Genomic DNA, 25,469 nt, shown 5'->3' with positions numbered 1-25,469 from the left:
TTCGCATGTTTACAAAAAACAATAGTAAGCGCATGAAACTGACGTCGAAAGGGGCATCAACATCAACAGCGCGCAGTGAAGGTTTTGGGGGAGAGACAGAAGCAGAGGCAGTGGAGACAGAGGCTGCAGAGACGGATGCTGCTGAGATAGAGGCAGCCGACACCGACTATCCTACAAAGGGAGAGCAACGTGAGATGCCACGGCGCTCATATAGTCATACCAGTCGGCAGATGCCATACCGTGACCGCAGGGAATCCATTCTTATGCGCATGGATGAGCACGACAGATGACTTACGCAACTGGAGCGGCTTTCTGAAGCTATGAAGAATGGTTTGGAGCAGGTGGAGCAAAAGATTGACACCCTTATCGCCAAAATCACTTGCCGGTGTGATGATGTCACTCCACCAGATGGGGGTCCATCCAGCTAGCCTGTGCTTAGTCATAACTGTTTGCTTGCACATCAAATATCTTTTTGGGATGCCAAGCCTATCGGGTCTTATTTTTGAACTGTTTCCTTAGATAATGGTGTGAATATTATTTTGATTTATGTAGCAGACTAATGATTTTACTACCCAAACTTAGGGTGGTTATTTTGATTACAGTATGTGGTTTTATGATGATATTTATTTATGCACTTCATGTTATGTTGCATGTTCTCATTTATCCCAATTCAAGTTGTGCTTGATAGTATCTTGATGATATCGGTAGCATGCATATTATTACTTTCTTGTAAGTCAGTCTTTTTTTCCTTCTATATGACAAAAGTCTTCTTTACCAACCGATGTACTTTCCATTTGCTTGCTTTCATTGGATGAATAGGTTCGTTAAATATGGATGCTTTTGTTTTTTCAGTCCTTGTTGTCATTGTCATTGTTGTTTTTTTTTTGTTTTTTTTTTTATCTTTTGCTTTTTGTTGTTGTTGTTGTTTTTTTTTTTTTTTTTTTTTTGCTATTTTTTATGTTTTTAACATTTGATTAGAAATTTTGAGTAAGATGGATATAACATTAGCTATTTGGACTCAGATCATTAGTTACTTGCTGGCTTATCTGATTTCAATTTATTGATTGCATATCTAATATTTGGAATACTACAACAGTTCTCCTTGGAGCAGTTGTCACTCTCTGTTCCTCACATTATATCAATCTTATTGAAGCATTAAACTTAAATGTTGGTACTCAGTTTCGTGTTTGATATGTGTGACCAAACCTAACTTTCAAGAGATGTAGAGGGAGAGGGTCTAATGATTGCTTCCTACTTTAGCATCTCCACCTCGAGACTAAAATTGAGCAGGGCAAACATGAAAATGAGCAGGGCAAACATGAAATTTAGCAGGGCAAACTGAAATTTGAGCAGGGCAAATATGAAATTCAGCAAGGCAAACATGAAATTGAGCAGGGCAAACTACAAATTGAGCGGTTTAAAATTGTTGGTTGTTTCCAAGCACGTCAAGTAGGATGGGAATTTTTCATCGTCCATGTTAGTTGGTTTAAAATTGGAGGTTAATTCCAAGCATGTCAAGTAGGCATCATCTCAAACATCTCCGAATCCAAGGGGTTTCTCTTCTATGTATATGAAGTTCTTGTCTTTCAAGTGTGTTTTTTCTTTTGCTCATTCTAGGATCTAGCAATTGCCAAGCATTGAGTTCCATGTGCATTTTCGACGAGCATAGCGAGACAAACTGAAAATACAGTGAGATAAAGTAGAAAGTTCATTTCATCATCCACCAAAATTACAAAGTATGCTATACATCAGAACACTAAATAAATTACAAAGTATGATATTTTCCAGGTATAGGAAACTTGCACTTCCGGCGATTATGCCGTGTATGTTTGCATCGCCCACACTTTACTGTTTTCTATTCCTCTCCACGCGATGGAATTCTAAGCTTTTTGGGTCTTCCAGCTGACTTCCTCTGTCCTTGGGGTTTAATCTGCGCACAATACTCCTTGAAGGCTATTGAAATTTCTTCCCACTCGTTCTTGTCACGTACTGGGTACACCGATTCACTAACGTGGCCAGGTAATTTTGCGCTATGTAGAATGGGGAGCAGTATGAGTAATGAGGAAGATTATAGTTTATACATGCTGACAAGACATGCATACAAGGGTACCCCTTCACGCCAAACTCGTGACATGTACACGAAAACTCACTGAGGTTGATTGTATCATTATAATCTCCCACAACATAGTACTCATCTCGAGAAATAGGATGACAGCAAACATCTCGCGTCTTCTGCACAAGATCCTTTAACTGTTGCTCCGCCCATGGTGTTAACGGACTTACAAATGATGCCGCAGATTCTTTTCTCTTGTAAAACATTTTCTGTATCTTAAATCTTACCGCCTCTATCAATTTAGTAACGGGGTATTCGCGTGCTTCTTTGAAGAGGGCATTAACACACTCAGATATGTTTGTAGTGCCCAAGTTGAATCTTTTTCCTGAAAAGTGCGAAGATGTCCATCTCTCTAGCCAATTTCTGTCAGCCATGCATGTACTAGGGGGTTGACCATTTCAATATCATGCATTAATTTTTCGAATTCAGCCCTCCTGCATGTCTTCACTGCCCGCTAGTAGTACGTCTCCAACGACTTATCTTTCAAAGTTTCTACTAAGTTTCTATAGATATGGTATGTGCAGTAGCCATGGATTGCATGTGGGAAGACTTGGGGAACCTCTTTCAGTAAACCTTTATGTTGGTCGGATATAACCACAAGACCCTCCAGAGACCCTAACGCATCGTTAAAGTAGGTAAGGAACCAATTCCAACTATTACTGTTCTCTGATTCACCGATGCCAAGTGCAACTGGAAATATATGATTGTCCCCATTTAAGGCTGTGGCGATGAATAGAACACCCTTGTACTTGCTCTTTAAGTGTGTCTCGTCAATGGCCAATACCCTCCACAATGATTTTTGAAAACTTCTACGCATTGTCCGAGCGTAACAAAACATCTCTCGAACCTGAAAGTCTCTTGGTTAACAAGCACGGCAGTCACTGTCCCTAGGTTGACCGTCCTCAACTCATGCAAATACAAGGGGAGTTGAATGTAGGAGTCTTCATAAGACCCCATCACCTAATTAATTGCAAGCTCCCTGGCTGCCCATGCCTTCCTATAACTGATAACAATATTATACTTCTCTTACATGGTGAAGATAATATCACGTGGCCTCAACCCAAGGCGTTGCTCAATGCGGCCAACTACTAGATCACATGCTACCTTACTAATTGCTTACCAGTGATCGTTCTTCATCCATGACATGTCGCAAGTGTGTTTTGACGTATAAGTCCGTATCTTGAATATCTCCGTATCACTCCCCGAGAGGCATGAACCCTCCATTCGTATGTATGTTCGAAGCACACCATGGTAAATTTCTTGGAATTTGAGTACAGTACCCTATACTGAAATTTATTGCGAATTGCAAATTGGCTCAATACATACTGGCACCGACTCTTGTCCTTAAATGTTTGCCCAACAGCTATATCGATCGGTTCACATAATGAATCCGTACATTCCAGCATTTCTGCATTGGAGAATGCAACATCATCAAACAGCACAGGAACTTGACGAGTGATGAATTTTGATATTTCAAGAAGCTCTAGAAGTAGGGTGTCGCTTTCATGTCTAATGTATCTTCGAGTGGTGGATGATGACGGCAGATCTGCTATTGTTACTAAAGGCGATGCCATGTAATCATAAATGAGGTCAAGGTCACATGCACCGCTGACTTGGCTACTTACAAACTTTAATGTTTGGGGCGGCTCAGGCAGTTGATCATTTGTTCCTCTTACTGGTAATGGACTTGGCTTATATTCAAATTCCACACCATGCTCCTCAACTACACTGTCCACGTGTGTTGTCATATTAATATGTTGGATTGTCTTAATGACTAAAGGGATTGTCAGGAACTCTCTGACATCATCGTCGTCTTCGATTACAGTTGGAGGGATTGATTTATTGGACCAAGGATACAATACTTTCATCCTAATATCACAATCTGTTGGTCTACTCTTAATAATCATGTACATTCTGGATAGAATCTCCTCGTACGTAGTATCAACACGTAGGGAAATAGTTTTCATACTTCCACTCGTGTACATCCATCACTTGTTTTCACATTCTAACTCCCCACCATAACAACATATGATTCTCGTAGCCATTATCTGAAAACCAATACAATGACAAAGTATCAATAAATCATTAAACAACGGAAGCTTGCCATAAGACAAAACTCAATTAAATAATAGAAGACCGAAAACTCGCTTTCCCTTATAGATGAGAATGATACAAAGCTTAAGAAAATAAAGGGTAAGTAATGCATTAAAATTTCAAGTAAACAACTAGAGCTTATATGGATTAGGTGTTCTACGAATGATTTCATGTGGTATTTTATTAAATTAAGCGAGGCTATCTACCATGACATTGAGTGGGGCAAATTGGAAAAATGAGCGAGACAACGTAGAAATTGAGCGGGGCAAATATGAAATTCAGTGGGGCAAGCATGAAATTCAGCGAGGCAAACATGAAATTGAGCGGGGCAAACATGAAATTCAGCAAACATAGCATGAAATTGAGCGAGGCAAGCTATAAATTAAGCTATGCAAGCAAACATTAAATCCAGCAAGCATAACATGATATTGAGCTGGGCAAACATTAAATTGAGCGAGCATAGCATAATATTAAGCGAGCCTTGCATGAAATTTATCGAGGCAAACATTAAATTGATTGACATATAATTAAACTAAGCTGGACAAACATTAAATTGAGCGATCCTAGCATGAAATGAGCAAGGTAAACATGAAACTGAGCGAGCCTAGCATGAGATCGAGTGAGCCCTAACATGGAATTGAGTGAGCTTCAAATGGAACTGAGCAAGTTTCACATGGATTTGACCGATTAACGCATAAAATTAACTAAGCCTAACGCATGAAATTGACTAAGCCTAACACATGCGCATCAACTTGCATTAAATTGACCTTAGCTAGCATCAAATAACTCCCTCATGAAATTCACTGAGCTAGCATCAAATAAACAACCAGAGCTCATACGGATTAAGCCTTCAACGATACGAATGATTTCATGTGGCGCTCGTTTAATTTTGTGACACTATCTATCATGACATTAAGCGAAGCAAACATGGAACTCGATCAACGCAAATTAGGAATTGATTGAGGGAAGTATGAAATTTTAGCGGGGCAATCTAGAAACTGAGTGAGGCAAGCATTAAAATTGAGCGGGGCAAACTAGAAATTGAGCGGGGCAAATTAGAAAATTGAGTGGGGCAAACTAGAAATTCAGCGGGGCAAACTAGAAAATTAGCGGGGGAAACATGAAATTGAGTAGGGCAAACTAGAAATTCAGCGAGGCAAAAATAAAATTCAGCGGGGCAAACTAGAAATTCAGCGGGGGAAACATGAAATTGAACGAGGTAAACATGAAATTCAGCGAGGCAAACATGAAAATTGAGCGGGGCAAACTAGAAATTGAGCAAGGAAAACTAGAAAATTCAGCGGGGAAATCTGAAAAATCAACAGGGCAAACTAGAAATTGAACGGGGCAAACTGAAAATTGAGCAGGACAAACTATACATTCAGCTATGCAAGCAAACATTAAATTAAGCAAGCATAGCATGATATTGAGATGGGTAAACAATAAATTGAGCAAACGTAGCATGATATTGAGCAGGGCGAATGATATTTTGAGCGAGCATAGCATGATATTGAGCTGGGCAAACATTAAATCGAGCGAGCGTAGCATGATATAGAGCGGGGCAAACATTAAATTGAGCAAGCCTTGCATGATATTGAGCTGGGCAAACATTAAATCGAGCGAACATAGCATGATATTGAGCAGGGCAAACATTAAATCGAGTGGGCATAGCATGATATTGAGCGGGGCAAACATTAAATCGAGCGAGCATAGCATGAAATTTATCGAGGCAAACATTAAATTGACCTTATCTACCATGAAATTAAGTTGGGCAAACATTAAATTAAGCGATCCTAGCATGAAATTTATCGAGCCAAACATTAAATTGACTTTATCTACCATAAAATTAAGCTGGGCAAATATTAAATTGAGCAATCCTAGCATAAAATTTATCAAGGCAAACATTAAATTAACCTTATCTACCATGAAATTAAGTTGGGCAAACATTAAATTTAGCGATCCTAGCATGAAAAGCAAGGTAAACATGAAATTCAGGGAGCCTAGCATGAGATCGAGTGAGCCTTAACATGGAATTCAGTGAGCTTCAAATGGAATTGAGCGAGTTTCACATGAATTTGACCGATCAACGCATAAAATTAACTAAGCCTAACACATGAAATTAACTAAGCCTAACACACGGAATTGACCAAACTTCGCATGGAATGCAATTGTACGAACCTAGCATTTTTTTTAAAAGATCTGTACCTCTGTCTACCGTAGTACCGGTCAAATGCAGGTTGATGAGAGGTGCTTTGGAGTGAGAGAATATTTTGAACATTTTCAAGGATTGCAGATGCAGCCAGTTCGTGGGATTTCACGTAACCCTAGCCAAGATGGAAAATGGCGAATGTAGAATGATGATATCTAGATGATTCACGGAGATTTCGGTCAAGAAAATGAGAAGAAAAATCTCCAGACGTCGGTTTATCATTGCAAGGGAGTGAAAGGCAGCTATTTTGATAAGGATGGTTTTTTCGTTAAGAGGAGTGAAAGCAACGGAGTGAAACGGGCAGTGAAAAAGAGGAAACGGATTGGCTACTCCCCCGGCCAACCAATGGCTGGTGGTCAATGGTCTGTGGGCCCCACAATGATGTATGTGTTTCATCCATTCCATTCATCTAGTTTTGCAGTTCATTTTAGGGCTTCCAAAAAATGAGAGGGATATAAATCTCAGGTGGACCCCACCACAGGAAAATAATATTGATTGGATATTGACAATTAAAATTCTCCTAAGGCCCAATGAACTGTTTATTTGACATCTAATCTGTTGATTAGGTCATACAAGCCTAAATGAAGGGAAAAACCAAAAATCAGCTTCATCCAAAACTTTTATGGCCCCCTAAAGGTTTCTAATGGTTGACGCTCATTCAACACTGTTTCCTGTAATTTGGTACACTTGATTCGGATATAGCTCATTTTTAGTCTCATACCATAAAAATAATCTGGAAAAAATATATGGACCGCATGGATGAAATACATACATCATGGTGGGGCCCACAGACCACCGGCCATCGGCCATTTGCTGGTGGCAGGGGGAGTAGCCAATCCGTTTCCATGAAACGAGGGGTATTTTCGTCCTCAATTTCGGTGTCCGTACGAGCAGGTATAAGTTCGTACGTTAAGTTTGTTTTGCTTTTTAAAAACCAATGGATAAAAGGTAGGGTCCACAGTCCTAAAATTCTCATTTTCGATTGGTTCTTTTTTTTTCTGTTTTTTTTCTTAGGGGGGTTACATGGATCGTTCCCAGCATGCAACCAAACTACAGACCATATCTCTACATAATCAAGACAAGCATATCAATACATATCCTTGGGTTGAGGATCAAATGATCAAATTGAATTAAAGGTTTTCCTAACATCCCCGTCTTCATGGTCACAGCAATGTCCCAAAAGCTTTTTAAATGACACGTGGGACACCCAATGATCAATCCAGACAGTTCAATAGTAACATTGGGAACAACCCATGGTGCAAGAATCACAATTTCCATGCCATTCCATCGATAGCATGGAAAATGTACAGTCAATATGGCAGATAAACAAAATAGGTCCGATCATCATCTTGAACCATCTATACAATAGATCCCACTCCGTATTGCTTATGATTCATATGCAAGGTTGTTCGGAAATCCCTTTGCGACACGATTACACTGATTAAATGCTCCTAGCCCTCAGACATGTTGCCTTGCTGACAACCAATAATGTTATGTTGGCAATAATCCAAAAGATAACTCCGTCGAATGGCTAAATTACGGAATGTTCAATTAGTGAGATTCGAGTGAGGACCAGACAATGATGACACTTGATACCATTTCCTGAACTAGGCAATATTTAAGGTCTGTTTGGATCAACTACTACAGCAGTAATGTGGTAATAAATGAGTAATAATTACCATTACTGCCGTGGCCCAAGTAAAACATAACAGTGGCAGCCCACGATACCCCATCTTGCATCTCCACCTCCGACATGTAATATAAGTACTTTCATTGGTTTTGTCAATGTGTTATATCCACATTGTCCATTCATTTTGTAATATCATTTTAGGACATGTCCTCAAAAACGTAGAAAATCCAACACTTCTGTGGACCTCAAAAAGTTTTCAATGGCATGTGTTCAATCCCCACTGCTGGCTGTGTTGTTGTCTATTTCCACACTGGATCTGCCTCATTTTAGTCTCATTCCATAAGATGACCGCGTAAGATGGATGGTCAGTGTGGATATAACACATACATCATGGTGGGGCCCACGAAACTATGCCACATTAAAACATTTCCACTAATCCATACCATGCTGTGATTCCAACGGATTAACGTGATTTGATAGTTGGCAATATCCAATCAAAGGTAAAAAGTAATGATGTGAATTTTATAGTAATGATGTGAGTTTTACACAGATGGATGGACAGTGTGGATATAACACATACATCATTGCAGGGCCCACGAAACGATGCCATGTCAACACACCTCCGCCTGTCCAGGCGATGTGGTGATTCCAAAAGATTACCATGATTTGACAGTTGGCAATATCCAATCAAAGGTAAGAAATGATGTGAGTTTTACACTACATTACTATGGTAATCCATGATCCAAACAGGCCCTTAGGAGGGGAGAAACATCGGAAATATATGTTGTAACTATGAAATCAAGTAAGCATTAAAAAAATAATAATAATAATAACAGCAAGAGAAATGAGAAGAATTAGAAATCAAAGATCATTTTTAGTCTCTGGACTGTAGATTCAGCAAATACCTCACAACAGCATAGCTTCAAAAGAAGTATTCTTATGTACAAAGACGGCAGCACTCGCACTGCAAATGCAAGTGGTTAAAACTGAAAGAACCTGCATGTTCTCGATATGCAACTAACCAGTGCTCATGAGATGATTGTCAAACATAAGATGACGTATGTAACATTATCAAGATCAGAGAAATCCACTACTGCCTGGGAAAACATGGCTCATGGAAGCTCACAAAAAACACTAAACCGTCATGATGCTCATAATTCAAGATTGCATGGCTTGGTTGAGGTGGTTCGAAGCTTGAAAGTACGATGCAGCCGTGTCACTTTCCTCACTGTCATCAAAATCGATGGGTTTCCCATTGAGGTTCCTGATAACCAAACAAACAGTTCATTACAAAAGATAACACCAACATTTGGAGGTCTCTCAGCCCCATACCTGCCAACCAGACATGTCTTGAAAATGCAAACCACTCATAATGCGGGACCCACCATTTTGGATCCTCCAGCCAAAATTACAGGCCAGTCAACTATCAGGTTGGCTTCAATGTATGTAAAATATAGATGGTGTTAAAAGAACTGGAGTCTTTCAGGACATCCATTGAATTCATGGTGTGGACTGCCCGAGCCTTTGGCCTATGATTTAAATGATGGGTCCCACATTATTTTAAAAAAAAAAAAAAAAAAAAAATTGGATATTCTACACGGTATGTTCATCTGCATGTAGATGTATGTGTGGCACTAGCAAACTTCCAGGATTCAATATCAAAATATATCAGTGAAACTGAGGGCCCATTTGGCACCATGGTTTTGAACTACCATGGAGTTGGGTGGATTTTAGTCCATACAGAATCGAGTGGATTTGAAATCAGAACTTTGAGGTGGGAGTTTAAAAGAGCTCTTTTGGAGGATTTGGATTCCTCTCATTTTCCAATCCCTCCAATCCCTACCTACCAAATGCCCAAAATACAGCAGATCACACAAATCCCTCCAATTCCACACTGCCAAATGACCACAAGGAGCCAACCCCAAATAATTGGATGGGGGCTTAGATGATGTGGACAATAAATGAAACAAAGGGTATGTTTGGATGAACAGGAGAATTGAATTGCAATTATAGATCTAGGAAGTGGAAATAACCAGATCATAAAGTTTGTTATCATTCATATAAAGGCCTTGGCTCCAAATTGCAGTCTTTACTTTCAAGTTGGAGTTGGACATCAAAGAAACATAATCAAAACTTAAGTGTTACTTATTAAGAATACTAGGAAATGTAACTTATTTTGATACCACGCAGCCAATGGGAGCATGTTATTTTAGGTTTGTGCAACCTCTGCATGATTGTATGTGTGCAATGGCTATCCAACAGATAGTACTTAAAGATGAATAATTATGTAAATGATTACTAAAACCACATTTGTGTGGAGGATAACCCAGTGCATGCGGTCAATGTAATCTAGTAGTAGGACCAGAGCATGTATGCTCTGGCATAAGAATCAGTCTCATTGGCTAACCAGTTAGGGCATGTGTATGTTGAATGTGGACCTTTGGTCAAATTCTTTTAACTGTCTACATGCATGTACATGCCAGGGCCAACTGAGTGGACAGGTTGGAGTTCACACTCATGTGCCACATTGGCACGTGGAGTTGTCTTGGGGCTGGCTATACATATGCTCAAAAGAGCATAGAATAAATATAAACAGATGAAAAAGGATAATTAAGGTTTTCTACAAATGGCCAAGCCAATGTTCATCCAAATCCCTCTTCAGGAGTTTGTGCACTTCTGGTAATCCAGTACCATCCAGTAAATGGTAGTCCCTTAAAACATATAATAAAAAATAAATAAATAAATAAAGAAAAAAACCCACAGAATGGTTAGGAAATCTCTAGCAGTGTGATATGTGCTCATTGAACCATTGTGACATGGAATATTTACTGGTTTCTCTGCATTGATACATATGCATGTCAATCTTAGAGGTTATGAACAGGAAGTGCATCCAATATGCTCCACTAAAGGGTAGTGTATATGCAGACACTTTCTTTTAATAAATGACAAAACTAGTAATTGAATAAAATAATAATATTATTATTATTATTATTATTAATAACAGGAAGTGGGAATAAGAGTCATTGCATTCACAAAGCAATGGGAAAAAAAAAACATAGGCAAGTGTACATGAACAAGTATTTCCAACTGGTGTAGACATTGCAACATATCTTTACAGTTATGCACAACAAAATTAGTAATTGAATAAAAAAAATATAACAGGAAGTGGGAATAAGCATCATTGCATTCACAAAGTAATGAAAAAAAACATGAGTAAGCGTACATGAACAAGTAGGTCCTACTGGTGTAGACATTGCAACATACCTTTACAGTTATGCATGACAAAATTAGCAATTGAATAAAAAAATATAACAGGAAGTGGGAATAAGCATCATTACATTCACAAAGCAATGAAAAGAAAAACATGGGCAACTGTACATGAACAAGTAGGTACAACTGGTGTAGACATTGCAACATATCTTTACAGTTATGCATGACAGAAAAAATAAAAATAAAGAAGTACAGACCTTTGGGGGAATAACCTCTCATCTGACAATGCCTTCTCTAACCTCTCCTCGAATGGCGTAGCATGCCAACTGACCTTCTGATCCTGAAAAAGAATTTGGCAATACTTGAAACAATAATTCCATAAAATCCATTATGCAGAAAAAAAGGGTATAAGAGATGGGAAGTGCTACCTCCTTATATTTGTTGGTTGAGTTGGGAATCCCATTCCCATCCCACCACTTTGGCGAAACATGAATAGGTTCATCATTCCAATGAGCAGCGACAGTTCCCAGGATCGGCCTATCATTATCTGGACTCCTACCGGAAGGAGACTTTCCATTGGAGAAGGTCAAGTGCTTGTGACCTCTCTCGTCATGTGCCAATCCTGGCTTCAGCCATTGTGCCAAGCTTGCATCAACCAGCATAGAATTATGCTCATTCTGCACCAACCCATCAGCAGTTGCCCTGTAATTCATTGGTGTCTTGGCCAGGCAATCAGAACTAGCATGTTTGCACAGCTCAAAAGCCTCTCCTGAAGAACCTAGTTCACCAGCATCTGAGCCCTTCAGTGCATTCCATTGAGATGAATTCTCAACAGTATTCAAAACCGGATACACATACTGCGACCGGATCCGAGCATTCTTCCCTGTTGCTAGATTTTCTAGTTCAACCGGGAAGACAGTACCTGGAGTCTGCATTTCCTCCGTCAGTCTTAACGGAGTCGGGTAAGGTGATTGTTGCTGTCCAAGTAGTCGTCCATTTCTATCGTGAGAGCCCAAGGAGTCTAAACCCTTGCAGCTGTGGGTATCGCTTTCAGATGGATCGCATTCAAAACGCACACATTTCTTGCACTGTGTGCTTACAATTGGAAGCTCAGGAGTCACTGAAGGTAAGTTATCTTTATTGTGCAAATGAATGGGAATCCCAATTGTAGTCTCAACACTCTCCAAACCAATGCCATCGGGAGACTCCATATGTTTCATCCTTGTCTGCATTTGTTGCTCAGGCATACGGCTATGGAAACAAACCATTAAACATCAGGCAAACTATACAGTGCCTTTGAGTTGATATAGAGCAGGTGGTGATGAGTAAAGAAAAGTGATCTCTAATAAAGCCCACATGCACCTCCATGAACGGCCATAAACGCGCGTCAGACCATCTGACTGGATCAGGAAGGCCCCAATGTCTGGATTGTCTGAACCAAAAGATAGGCAGGCCAATTCAAAGTGGACCATACAAGTTCAAAAGCAGGGATGGTTTCAGACGTACGGCCAATGATGTACATTTGTCATACATGTTTGGAAAATGTGACATGTGGACCAGCCTAAGCTGGGCCAGGTTATCCACACGGAGAAGCCCACCTGGTGCACAGCTCAGATGTCAACACGTGGAGAATTGAAAGGTGCATGTGACTTGGTAAAACAGAGAAAACCATGTGATATATAAACAAGACTAAGTATATAAGTACCTCCTAGATTTGTGCTCTGGGGAACCTGAACTTTCAAGCACGGATGTCTTTCCTTCGTCTGTTAGTTTAACAGGTGAAATGGGAACATGATCAGGTTGCTCATCCCAAAGAAGCCTCTTGCCAGAAGAACCAGGAAGCCACGAACGGAAATTGGAAGATACATCATTTCCATCATGAGGGAGAACTCGCATTCTCTCAGATGCCTTCCGTATTTCAGCAGGAGTCTCCACGAGCGTGCCACATGACTTGAGGAATTTGGCCTGTTAAAAAAGAGGTTAACAAGTCAGTGATTAAACTTTCAGGCAGAAAGCTCAAAGTTTAAAAGCATTTCCCATCATCAACCTTATCAGAAGAGTAGGAAATGCCTCAGTATAAAATAATAATAATAATAATAATAATAACAAGTGGTAATGATAAGTAACAGCCGGTGCAAGCTGAAAGTAGCATTGAATCAACAGCTTGTAAGGGACTCTAAATTTGATTGTATTTAGCAAGAAAACTTATCGTGTTACAACATGATAAACATAGATTTAGTGTCATCTGCCAGTGGAAGAATTACCTTCACTAAAAACCACTGAAATTAACAGCCACCAACATAAAGCACGTCATCAATCTTAGAACACATGTAGAAACTTTGGATCCGCATACACTCAAATCTTTAAATCGATACAGGTATCAATCAATTTTCCGTGTCCACAATAAATATTGAGGACTAGAAAACACCTAAGTGTTTTAGGTGAAGTGTTCACCAGGTCGATATCCCCCCAAAGGTTTCACAATTATCATCAATAACATCATCATAAGCCTCTAGCTAGGCCCCCAGGAAGAGCTTCTTATTATCACTATATGAAACAGAAAAACCGGAACACAGAACTGAAAAGGCAGCTAGTCTAATCAGATCACCTGACCAGACCAGTTATGGTGTACTTATTAGGGGAGGAGGTGAAGCGTGTTAACCTTCACTAACCAAGGTATTCAATAACGGTAACAGTGGTCGTAATCACCACCATCATTAATGGTATGGTATGGGCCGTAATGGCCGTTAAAAAAATGTATTGGCTAGGCAGTTACAGGCCATTTTTTCCATAATGACCATTACAGCCCCATAACGCATAACAGTCCCCACCGTTACCATTACGTAACGGCTGCTACATAACCATTTTTGGATACCAATACCATATCACCAACCCTGTAGTAAATGTACCCACCAATCTGTCATTCCATCGGAACAGCCACCTCCTGGCAATGCTGCAGTCCAAAACCCCAAATCAATGGTGTGGCATGAACCATGCAAAAAGTAGCCTATTTTGACCATTACATGGTTAGTACAATTTGAACCTGAATTGCTGAAAAACAATAGGACATAACTGTATTAAATCTTTAAAAATAAAAAATAAAATAAAATAAAAAGAACTGTATTGAGGCGCTTTCTCCTCTTTTCTACTTTTATTTTCTTTTTTTCCTGGTCTGAGGTGTGGGCTTTTATTTTCTTCTTTTTTTTTGTTCCTAAGGGCTACGGCCTCTATTTAGTTTGTATTTATTTCGGGCTTTACCCTAGGTAAGTAATAAGAGAGTCGGTCATTTCTTGCTTTACAAAAAAAAAAAAAAAAAGAAAAGAAAAGAAAAAACTGTATTGACCATAAAAAATGAAGGTTACAAATGGTCCCGACATTGGGTTTTGAGAAATGGCCTATCTAAGAGAGGTGGTTGCTCTATGGACAGCCCAGAACGCTGAGTACATTCATCAACAAGTGTTGGTTAAGGATAAAGCTCTTACCATTGTGATGAAGGTCAACAAAGCCATAGCTAAATAGTATTCAGACAGGATGGAAAGATTGATCAGAATGTTTCCAATGGGAAGTGGAGATGTGCCTCTGAAGTATTATGTTAAGACACATGCAATGACACCAAGTCTTTGTTTGAAAACCATGGATTCTATGCCAAACAGCAGAAAGGAAAAGGGCTTTCCTTTGATGTGACGATTTGTGTTGTTTTGATAGCAAAGAAAGGGTGGATCCACCAAGCAATCATTGCACTTTTCCATAATTTGGATTCTTCACACAAGAAGCTAGGTGAGTACTGTGAGAGGAATATGAAATATCCACTTGCTGCCCAAACAATAACTCAAAAATAGGAATCCATGCTTCAATAGTTCTCATGGAAATCATCATAGATTAATTATTGTTTTTCCTTTCATTTGATTTTACGTATCCAAACATATGTCCGTAAGGGAAACTTTTATAAGATAGTTCTCACTAGCATTGTCATACAGGGCACTGTTTTGTAGTTAGGAGGCAACATAAGCAGAGGAAGGGGGTTAGAGGGATGATGGTTTTGAGATGGATGTGAAGGAATGCTAGGAATGACTGGATTAAGAAGAAAGCCATCCAAGCAGCATAGGAGTGGTCCTAGTGAGAGATAAAATGGATAGCATGTTGATAACATTGGTTCATGTGCAGCAAAGACCAAAGACAGCTCAATATGGGAGATATGATAGGGTTGAAGGGCCTACAAAGAGGATGAATGGGAGACTTTAAAGGAACATGGATCCTAGAATCCATGTGGTGCAAAGGGATATGAAGGCTTATTGCTTATGATGATTAGAACCTGGAAATGATTCAAGAAAAGGTAATGATATGTTTGTGAGTGTGTGTGTGTGTGTGAGCGTGTGTGTGTAGAGAGAGAGAGATTGCCGTTGTTTTCCTTTTCAAAAGTGACATGGTCAGGAATTGTGGGGCATGTTTTTAAGGGGAATTTCAGAGCAATGCTGTTCAAAGGAAGATTTACAATAATGCCCTCAAAATTATTATTTTTCCTTTAAAAAGTGATATTGCCCAATATTGTGGGGCCCACGCAGTACGTATGCAACAACCCTGATGATCACATGAACCAAAATTCTGGCTGATCAAATCATCAGACAGGATACATGTGAATTTGGATGTTTCTGGGTGGTGTATATTGGTTTTATGATTTGGCCCACCTTATTATTAGATACCTCAGATTTTAGGTTCATCGGATCATCACCATGGGGTGCATATGTTGGACGGGTTGGAAGTCATACACATACCACGTGGATCCCAAATTTCTCAACTTTATCACTTTCTAAAGAAAAAATAAAAGGCAGCATTTTGGCCTTTTACCCCTCGAAAAGAATAACCTAGGAGTTTTGATTATTGAATATATTATTGATAAACTCAGATTTATTCAGGAATTTTACTGCAAAAACTCTAATTAGTAAAATGAGTTTATAAGAAAATCATTGATGCTGGCATAGTGTGGCGAATGTTAAGCAGGCACTTAGACTTATGTAGAGATTCCATACTTGAATGCAAACAATTCAAACTAAACTGTCCAAATTGTGGGCCCTTGCCTAATGCATCCCCTAACCAAACACTACAACTCTATAATTCACTGACTATCCAAATTGTGGACATTGATTAGATGGTTAAAAATGAAAACATCCAACAGTCCTATTTCAGCAAACAAATCTCCACAGGATTGTTTGAACAAACTAATCTTTGGACTGGCTCAGCAACAATGTGACCCACAATTTAGTTGGTTCAATGTGAGTTAATGTATGTTTCGTGTACATTTTCTAAGTGCTTGCATATCAAACTCATACCCAGCTGAAGTATCAAATTAACTCCCCATATATATAGTATAAAGAATTGAGGTCGACTCCCTTAGAATGTTAGCCCACCACGATGTGTTCAAGACATCCACTCCATCCATCATGTGAGCCCCCTCATTATCCATGGAGCCCAAAAATTTGATCCATCCAAAACTCAGGTGGACCACACTGTAAAATAATGACGAAAATCTCAAATCAAATGGTGAAGCCCACCTAAGTTTTGGAATGGCCTGGTATTTGGAATGTCAATGCATCCTGATGGGGCGCATCTCCTTTTTTTCTTTTTCTTTTTTCTTTTTTTGAAGGATATGGGGTGCATCTTATGAATGGATTAGATGGCATATACTAAACACGTTGGGCCCCACATAATGTGAAAGGTTTTAATGGTGGGCATCCCCATCCCAATTGTTCCCTATGGCACCACTCATATTTTAGATCCGCATGACTTTCGGTATACAAGGTTGGCATGGCAATGAGCCTAGCTAGGGCCTAAACATTGACTATAGTCCAGCCCTAGCCATAATTGGGCTAAAAAGGCCTCGGACAACCTAGGGCAGGACTTGCAAGGAAAAGAGTGACATGATTAAAAGTTTGAAATAGTCTAAGATTAAGAAATTTCTGGTGATATCCCCTCCATCTGTAACAAGTCCCATCATATAAATGGTTGATGATAGAAACATGACACCGGATCCAAAAAGTGTCATTAAACTATGCATGGAAGTTGAATAGAACCCTCACAAGTGTCTTCATATCGTCCACCCTTTTGTATAATAGTGACCCACTTGATTATTGGACCAAGCCATTCATCATTGACCCCAACCTGGCATGGCCCGAACACAGAGCCTAGATTTCAAGCTTGAGCTCGACCCTCGAACCAAGTTAGGGGCCTAACCCCATGCCCCACAAGGCTAGCTGGCTATGTACTAATACAGAGTGAATGTGAAAGGAACACCTTATGTATAGATTGGATGTCAGCCTTACATCACAATAAGCCCCAAACAATATTATAGAAAAAGCATTTTTAGATCATGCGTTAAGCAAGTAATGGCTGATAAAGAAAATCCATTTTCCATTCATCTCTCCTCCCTCTCTCTCCCCATCCGTCTATGCAGCTGATAATCTTTTCAATCTCTCTCCCCATCCGTCTATGCAGCTGAAAGGAACACCTTATGTATAGATTGGATGTCAGCCTTACATCACAATAAGCCCCAAACAATATTATAGAAAAAGCATTTTTAGATCATGTGTTAAGCAAGTAATGGCTGATAAAGAAAATCCATTTTCCATTCATCTCTCCTCCCTCTCTCTCCCCATCCGTCTATGCAGCTGATAATCTTTTCAATCTCTTGATCGGTGAAGGGAACAACCTTCTGGATGGATTGGATCTCGGCCTTACATCACATTAAGGGCCCCAAATAGAGTGTTATAGAGGAAGTTTTTTTTTTTTTTTTTTTTTTTTTTTTTTACATTGCACACGGTGTTCGAAGTAGCGGTATCGCTACAAGTTCCACTGGCAGGGGATACGAAAACAATATTTTCATCACATATACTGGAAATGTGGGGAATCATGCAAAAAACGTTGGAATTTCTCAGTGAAACTTTAGGAGAGGCTAAAAAACACATGTACATATTTAGGAATTAAAAAATTGCAAAAAGAATGTATACATAAGAAGTTTCCATTTAATGGAAGCCTAAAAGCATATATTGTCGTAACAAATCAATCCAATGGTAACCAAAATAAGTTTATATAAAACAAATATAGGTACATTATAATAGCTAAGACATGTAAAAGTAAATGAACTTAAAAACATACTCGTCTAGCCATCTATCCAACCATCCTATAATATAAATACATTCATCCATCCATCAATCAGTCCATGCATCCATCCATCCACCCACCCACCCATCCATCCATCCATCCATACGTTTACACACATACAAACATGCATTTCATCATACAATCATCTGCCCATAAAGAAAACTTGAAATGGAAATTTTTTTAACGAACAGATTTTTGCCAATATAGATACATTAGCAATATTATCCAACTATCGTTGATACACAAGTGATACAAGCGACACCTAGAATTTATACAGTTAAAAATATTGGTGATACATTGACGATGTCGATGCATTGGCTATACAAGCGACACCCGGAATTTAAATAGTCAAAACTATTGACGGTATCGATACATCGGCAATACTTGGTGACATATCGTCGATCCCTGGAATTTCTAATACTACCAATGTTACTGATATTGTCGAGCTGGAGAAACAGATAATATCAAGGATATTATCTGATGCAGACACTAGACCATTCAAAGTATATCAATGCAGGAGGCGTGCGTTACCTGCGTCAATGTGGTTAGATGACAAATACAGGTCAGGTCTCTAGACGTTGAAGACCTTACACATGTGTAAGTTGCTTGAAGAAGATATTTGGACTGTTAGATTGCAACGATGGTGTGATCGGACCGTTGGATCGTCGCAGCCCACTTTCATTGCCCTATCAATGAGGCCCATTGGGCATCTTGGTTTGAGTTTATCTTATGAATATTTTATTTATTTGAGTTTTGAGACAGTGTACGCAAAATTTTTGGTGCGAATTTCATTTTTTTTAAATTTTTTAATAGGGGTATTTTGGTCATTTAATGTAATTCCGAATTTATAATGGTGTTTGCCTTAAACCTAAAAAGGATGCTATGTTATGTTTATGAAAAGAAATAGATTTTTTACTTCCTCAAAGCCAGACAATCCCGTGTTCGACTTCCAGTGATTGCAAGAGGGCGGGAGGCCCAAGGAAGTGATTTCCCATCTTCTCCTCCTCTCTCCTTTTTTCTTTTTCTCAAGGTATTCTCTTCTTTAAACCTCTTTTCTTGATTTTCTTCTAAATTCTCGAGATCTAGAAGCCGATCCCTTTTCTTTTCAATCCAAATTATTAAATCTTGAAGATCTTGATCCCCACATATAGATATTTTGATCTTCTTTCAATCCCATCACCCAAGGCCTTAGATTTGAACTACAATCAAAGAACCATCAATTTTTCTAAATTTTCCAGATTTCCTAATCTAGAAAATTCATATTTCCTGGATTAGAAAATCCACTTGGATCATTAGACGGACCTATTGCAAGACGAAAGTTCTATCTTTCGCCGGATCCGACTAAATTCAGATTTTAAGGTTTAATACAACGTGTTTGTGATGGATGGACATGAACATTGCTGAATGTTCCTTACTTCCTTCTTGTTTTATGATGTGTAATGCTGAATTTTATTGTCAATGCTTGCATAAATCTGCCACTTTCAAATACCACCTTCATTTTTATTGTTTTTGCATAAATCTGCCACTTTCAAATATCACATTCAATTAGGTCTACATTAGGCCGTCCTACACCATTATCATAATATTAGGGATACTTTGAATAGTGAACGCGTGTTAAGCAAGTAATGCAATACCAAGTACCAAATAGGGAACACTCTCTCTCTCTCTCTCTCTCTCTCTCTCTCTCTCTGGAGAAGAAAAATCTATCACTCACACGTATTTTCTTTCAATAATCATTTTTTAATCACAAGAAAAATCTATCACTCACAAGTATTTTCTTTCAATAATCATTTTTTAATCACAACCTTATAGGAGGCCAACACACCCTAACCTAACCCAAGATGGGCTAGGGTTGAGGATATGGTAAATCGAGTTAGGCAAGTCAAGGGGCTCGGGTCACTAGTTGACCTAGTTAAACATCAGGTTGGGCTCAAATTGACTCTTAACCTGACCCGTGTTAGTTATACATGCCCTTCAAAGCCAACCAAATCTTTGTTGCTTAGAATCGGGCTAGTGGTTTTTGTCCTAAAAAGCCAATTTTGATATTGACCATTGATCATGATGACCATGGGTCCTGTGTGGGCATATTATTAATTCCATAATTAATATGCAGATTTACTATTCATGAGTTAGATCAGAGAATTCCTTATGTTCTTCATGGAAGCTTCATTCTAGGGCACAATGGACACTGGCCAAGGGAGAATAATATTCTACAAAACTCAGTACCTTTGACAACAGACAACTGACCAGCGCACCAAATGCTCCAAAGTTGATGGGGAAGGACCGCTTTATCCCTATATGCAGGCCCTCCCAGGTAAACCTACCTCAAATTGCACAGTTCGACAATGGGCCCCACCTCGTGACCATTCTGCATCTCACAAACCCCACCTCATGGGCCACCCCACCCACCATGGAGATACGGTGCTTCCTTCGAATTACACGAAGATGCCCCGCATCATCCATCCAAGCCGACGAGGAGGCTCAAACACTAGGCTCCTGCTCTGATACCATTTTGATAACAAGCAATCGACCAGCACACCAAAAGCTCCAGAGCTAATGGGGAAGGACGAGTTTATCCCCATATGCAGGCCCTCCTAGGAAAACCCAGGCAAAACCTCCCTGTGAGCAACCGCCACGGGTCCCCGAATCGCACAGTCCCACAATGGGCCCCACCTTGTGGACATTATACATCTCACAGACCCCACATCGTGGGTCACCCCACCCCAACGTGGAGATACAGTGCTTCCTTAGAATCACACCAAGATGGCCCCGCATCAATCTTATTAGTTCATGACCACGTAGTAGATTTTAAAACAAATAAATAGTAATTCTTATGTATTAATCCCGTGTAAGAGAACCGATGACAAGTCATGATGGAAACTCTCCACCATCGAGCCTAACGACAAGTTGGTGCCTTTTTGTCCTACCCCATGTGAGAGTGTAAGTGTTCATAGATGTAGAATTTTATTATTAGACCCTTTGGACCAAGGAATTAAAAAACAGTAACGAAACGGCTGTTATGTGACAAAAACGACACAAGCACATCCGCGAAACAAGGTCGTAACAACCCTTTTTTGAAAAAAGGGTGTAACTGCCTACTGGCCTATAATGGATTGTTAGTAATAACATAATGGCCCGGGGCCATTATGCGTAAATAAGCCCTCTAAAGAGGTTTTTTTTTTTTTTTTTTTTTTTTTTGCATTTTTCACTCCCTCTTTCACATTTTACCTTCTTGGAAGTGTTTTTAAGCAACTTTCCTCTCCCAACTTCCTATCCTACAAAATCATCAACTGACCTCGTTCTTTTGCCTCCACACGTTCTTCCTCTTCCCCCTCACCAACATTATGTATGATCAAAACCCTTCCAATGTCATACATGGCATCTTTCTTTTGTTGTTTATCCTTGTCCATTCCAGTTCCACCCAACAAGTTTTGAAGCTTCTCTGCCACTTCGTCGCTTACTTGGATACACGACAACGTTATCCTTGTTTGGGTTGAAGTAATTTCCATTCAAAACACCTCCCCAATATGCCTCCCACAAAATTTACATTGTAAGATGCTATCCTCACTCACTTTTAAACAATATTACCATGTATTATCATCATCTCTCTCATTTCCCTTCACCATCCTGAAGACCAAAAAAAAACCCTAAAGAGTAAAGACCAAAACATATGCGTAAAAAGATTAAAAGAAAAGAACAAAAAAGATCAGAGGGTTTCATAAAAATACCTTAAAAATAAATAAACATAAAAGACAATTTTCTAAATATATTAAATTCGATTGTAGATTTTTCAATGTAGAAATGTGTGGAAACAAACATTATTCATTCCAATTAGAGATGAGAAATATATTTGAATTCTTCTTTGTTGTTGAATAGTAAAATAAAAATAAAAATCTACATCCTCTTTTTTTCTCTCTCAAAAGATGTAAAAAGTGTGAAGAGCATTGATATTTTAACGTAAGTGTGCAATAAATAGCTTTTAGAAACGAAAGCGGGAAAAAACTAAAAAATACATTTTTTTTTCTTATTTTCGGTGCCCCATTTACAAGGCACATATCATAAATCATAAAATTATATGAATCGCACTAGATTCAGATATGATTTGTACCAACATATGATTTAATTGTACAATTCAAATTGTGTACTATATGACACAATTTAAATCGTATGATTCAAATCATATATTTTACGATTATGAAAGGGTGCCTATAGAGAATTCCAGAAACTTTCTCATGGGAAGTTGGCAAGGATTCAAACAAACAAAAGGGTGCACGTTGGTATTACGATAAGTTAGGACACTTTAGGAGTAAGTGCAAGACTCTTCAGGTAAAGATAATCACGATGTGCTTCAGGTAACACTAGTTTCCCATTAGGTCCTAACCAAGGTATTTTGAAACGGTTATGTAGCAGCTGTTACTGAAAAATTGACCCATAACAGCCCCGAAACGGCTCATAACAATCCATTACAGGGGCCAAAATAGGTTTATTAAAATAAAAAAATTAAAAAAAAAAAAAAAAAAAGAAAGGCACACAACACGGCCACTGTTACCGTTATGGAGTACTTTGGTCCTAACCTATTTGTTTGTGAAACAAACTTCATTTCTTGGCCTACTAACGCCTGGTGTTGGTTCGTATTGATTTGTAAATGATATTGATTTGCCACAGATATTCACATTACATTCATAGACATTAACCACATACACATAAGAAATGGAGCATACTACATCAAAAGGCTTTTATTATTGTTCTAGGATCTGATTAGAGTCCAGGCTGTAATCTGGCACAGGCCCTTAATTACATTTCATGATAATAACCCTTATTTCTAATGCAACAACTCAAGAGAACCACAAGATTTAAATGATAAAAGACAGCAAGCACAATGCAAATGATGCGTATTATGGTCATGGATCTAGCTGATTCCATGTTGTTGAAGAATCATCAGCCTTAGCATCATGTTTCGTTTGATTAATCAAAAGGTGCCCACCACCTTATTAAAGGGCATAGGACTTTGAGAATGCTCGAAGGCAAGTTGTCACTCAATTGAGAAAATGGGAAGCTCATGGTAACTTGCCCCAATAATCGACTATTACAAGGTGGCCATCACACAAACAAAATGATGTGGGCGCAAGACCGTGCTATGATAGCAATGGAGAGGGAAACTGTATGACAGTGTTTGATTAAGACAGAGCACAATGTTGTGTTAGGACAAGTTGGCACGGGAGCGGATTAGGTGTTACCCAGGTAACACACAACTTAGTGGGTGTTACCCTTACCGTGGGGCCCACCTTGATGATATGTTGTACTTCCACATCGTCCATCCGTTTTCCGAGTCCATTTTAGGACATGGTCCCAAAAAATTAAGCAAATCAAAAGCTCAGATGGACCACGCCAAAGGAAACAGTTGTACTTGTGATTGAACACCCACGATTAAAAACTTCCTAGGGCTCACCGTAATGTTTATTTGCCATCCAACATATTGATAAAGTCAAGCAGACCTGGAAGAAGGGAAAATACAAAGATCAGTTTGATCTAGAACCTTTGTAGCCCACAAAAAGATTTTAATGGTCATTCAACACTGTTTCTAGTGGTATGGTCCACCTGATATTTGGATCTGCTTAATTCTTTAAATCAAGTCCTAGAATGATCTGAAAAAATGGATGGACAGTATGGATATATAGCACATTCATCAAGGTGGGCCCCACACAATAAGGGTAACACCCACTAAGGTGTCACCCAAGTAACATCTAATCCACTCCCAATCGGTACATAATGCCATACAAGCTAGTGGTTTATTTGGTGCTAGACCTTCTACTAGACTAGATAGAAGTGTATAGATGAGCATAGCTCTAATTATCCAGAGAACGAGGATGATTGTTTGATGAGCGATGAGCACAAATCAATTAGTAAAAGGGAAGCATGAGCTTGCTAATGACTGAGTAGAAATCAGCCCACGAGTAATGGACATTGGCTATTGAAATTCCATGATGATCAGAGAGTGCCCCGTGATTCCTTCAAGGATGGCTAATGACGCTCGTGTTATGATGCCAACTAGGCAAGAGGGCTACCTGTCAAACCAATGCACGAAATTGGATCAAGGGAGAAACACACTTGCTCATGCCTCCAAGTGGGATAACCAGATAAGGGGTGTCACTCCTTTGACAGCATGGAAAAGTTGAGGGGCGCCACACCCTTTAGAACATGGAAGAGATGAGGGGCACCACGACCTTTGGGGCACAGAAAAAATGAGGGGCACCACCCACTTAGGGCATAGAGCAAATGCAGAGCGTGAGTAGAGGAGGCCAAATTTGCAAACAACATAGGCCAAGGTGCAACATGCAACAAAGCCTGGGGTGCAGGCAACAAAGTCCTTAGGGGGTCAAGTAGGCAAATGCCCAAGAGTGCAAGCCCACCAATGCAAGTGAAGTATTTGGGGGCACAGGTAACCCAACAACCCACATTGAAGGGAATTCTAGGGGCACGAGCCACCAGCGCCCCTTGTTAGAGGGATTTCAAGGGCACAGAGCCTAGGGGTGCAGTCAATAAAGTCCCTAGGGGGGCAAGTAGGCAAATGCCCAAGAGCACAAGCCCACCAATGCAAGTGAAGTATTTGCGGGCACAAGTCACCCAGCAACCCACATTGAAGGGAATTCTAGGGGCACGGGCCACCAGCACCCCTTGTTAGAGGGATTTCAGGGGCACAGGCCACCGACACCCCCACCTATTCCTTGCCTAATTCAAGCGAGAATGTGACATTTCTCACCTAGAGGAAAAAAAAGATCCCTAAAAGCTCTGGGGATGCCTTCAGAAATGAAATGCAAAAGGTCTCAAATGAAGGCCCTGATTTGGGTATTTATAGGCAGCGATCGCGAGTTTTGCAAACACGTGTCGCGCTCCAATTGGTCAAACATTCATGAGGAGATAATTATCCACACGGCCGCACTAACAGGAGAGAGATGTGTCACAATTTGATTGGTTAACATGTAAGCACGCCTAATGCCCCTACACTGACCAATGCCCCTCATGAAGAGAGGGGCACAGGCAAGCAGCATTGCAAGTAG

General features: G+C 39.6%; 1 protein-coding gene across 2 annotated transcripts in view; it reads right to left on the bottom strand.

The window, feature by feature from the left end:
- Positions 1-8,900: 8,900 nt before the first annotated feature.
- LOC131250715 (protein JASON-like) overlaps positions 8,901-25,469 on the bottom strand; it is a 47,362-nt gene continuing 30,793 nt past the window's right edge. For both annotated transcript variants that reach the window (XM_058250997.1, XM_058251004.1), the window contains 4 exons: positions 12,962-13,221; positions 11,685-12,507; positions 11,514-11,596; positions 8,901-9,310 (listed from right to left, as the gene is read on the bottom strand). In XM_058250997.1, the coding sequence (XP_058106980.1) occupies positions 9,205-9,310; positions 11,514-11,596; positions 11,685-12,507; positions 12,962-13,221 (1,272 nt within the window). In that variant the 3' untranslated portion in view covers positions 8,901-9,204. The remainder of the gene's footprint in view (positions 9,311-11,513; positions 11,597-11,684; positions 12,508-12,961; positions 13,222-25,469) is intronic.

This window comes from Magnolia sinica, chromosome 1 (genome assembly GCF_029962835.1).
Source record: "Magnolia sinica isolate HGM2019 chromosome 1, MsV1, whole genome shotgun sequence".
In the NCBI taxonomy this organism is placed as follows: domain Eukaryota; kingdom Viridiplantae; phylum Streptophyta; class Magnoliopsida; order Magnoliales; family Magnoliaceae; genus Magnolia; species Magnolia sinica.
This window is presented reverse-complemented; position numbering and strand designations above follow the sequence as displayed.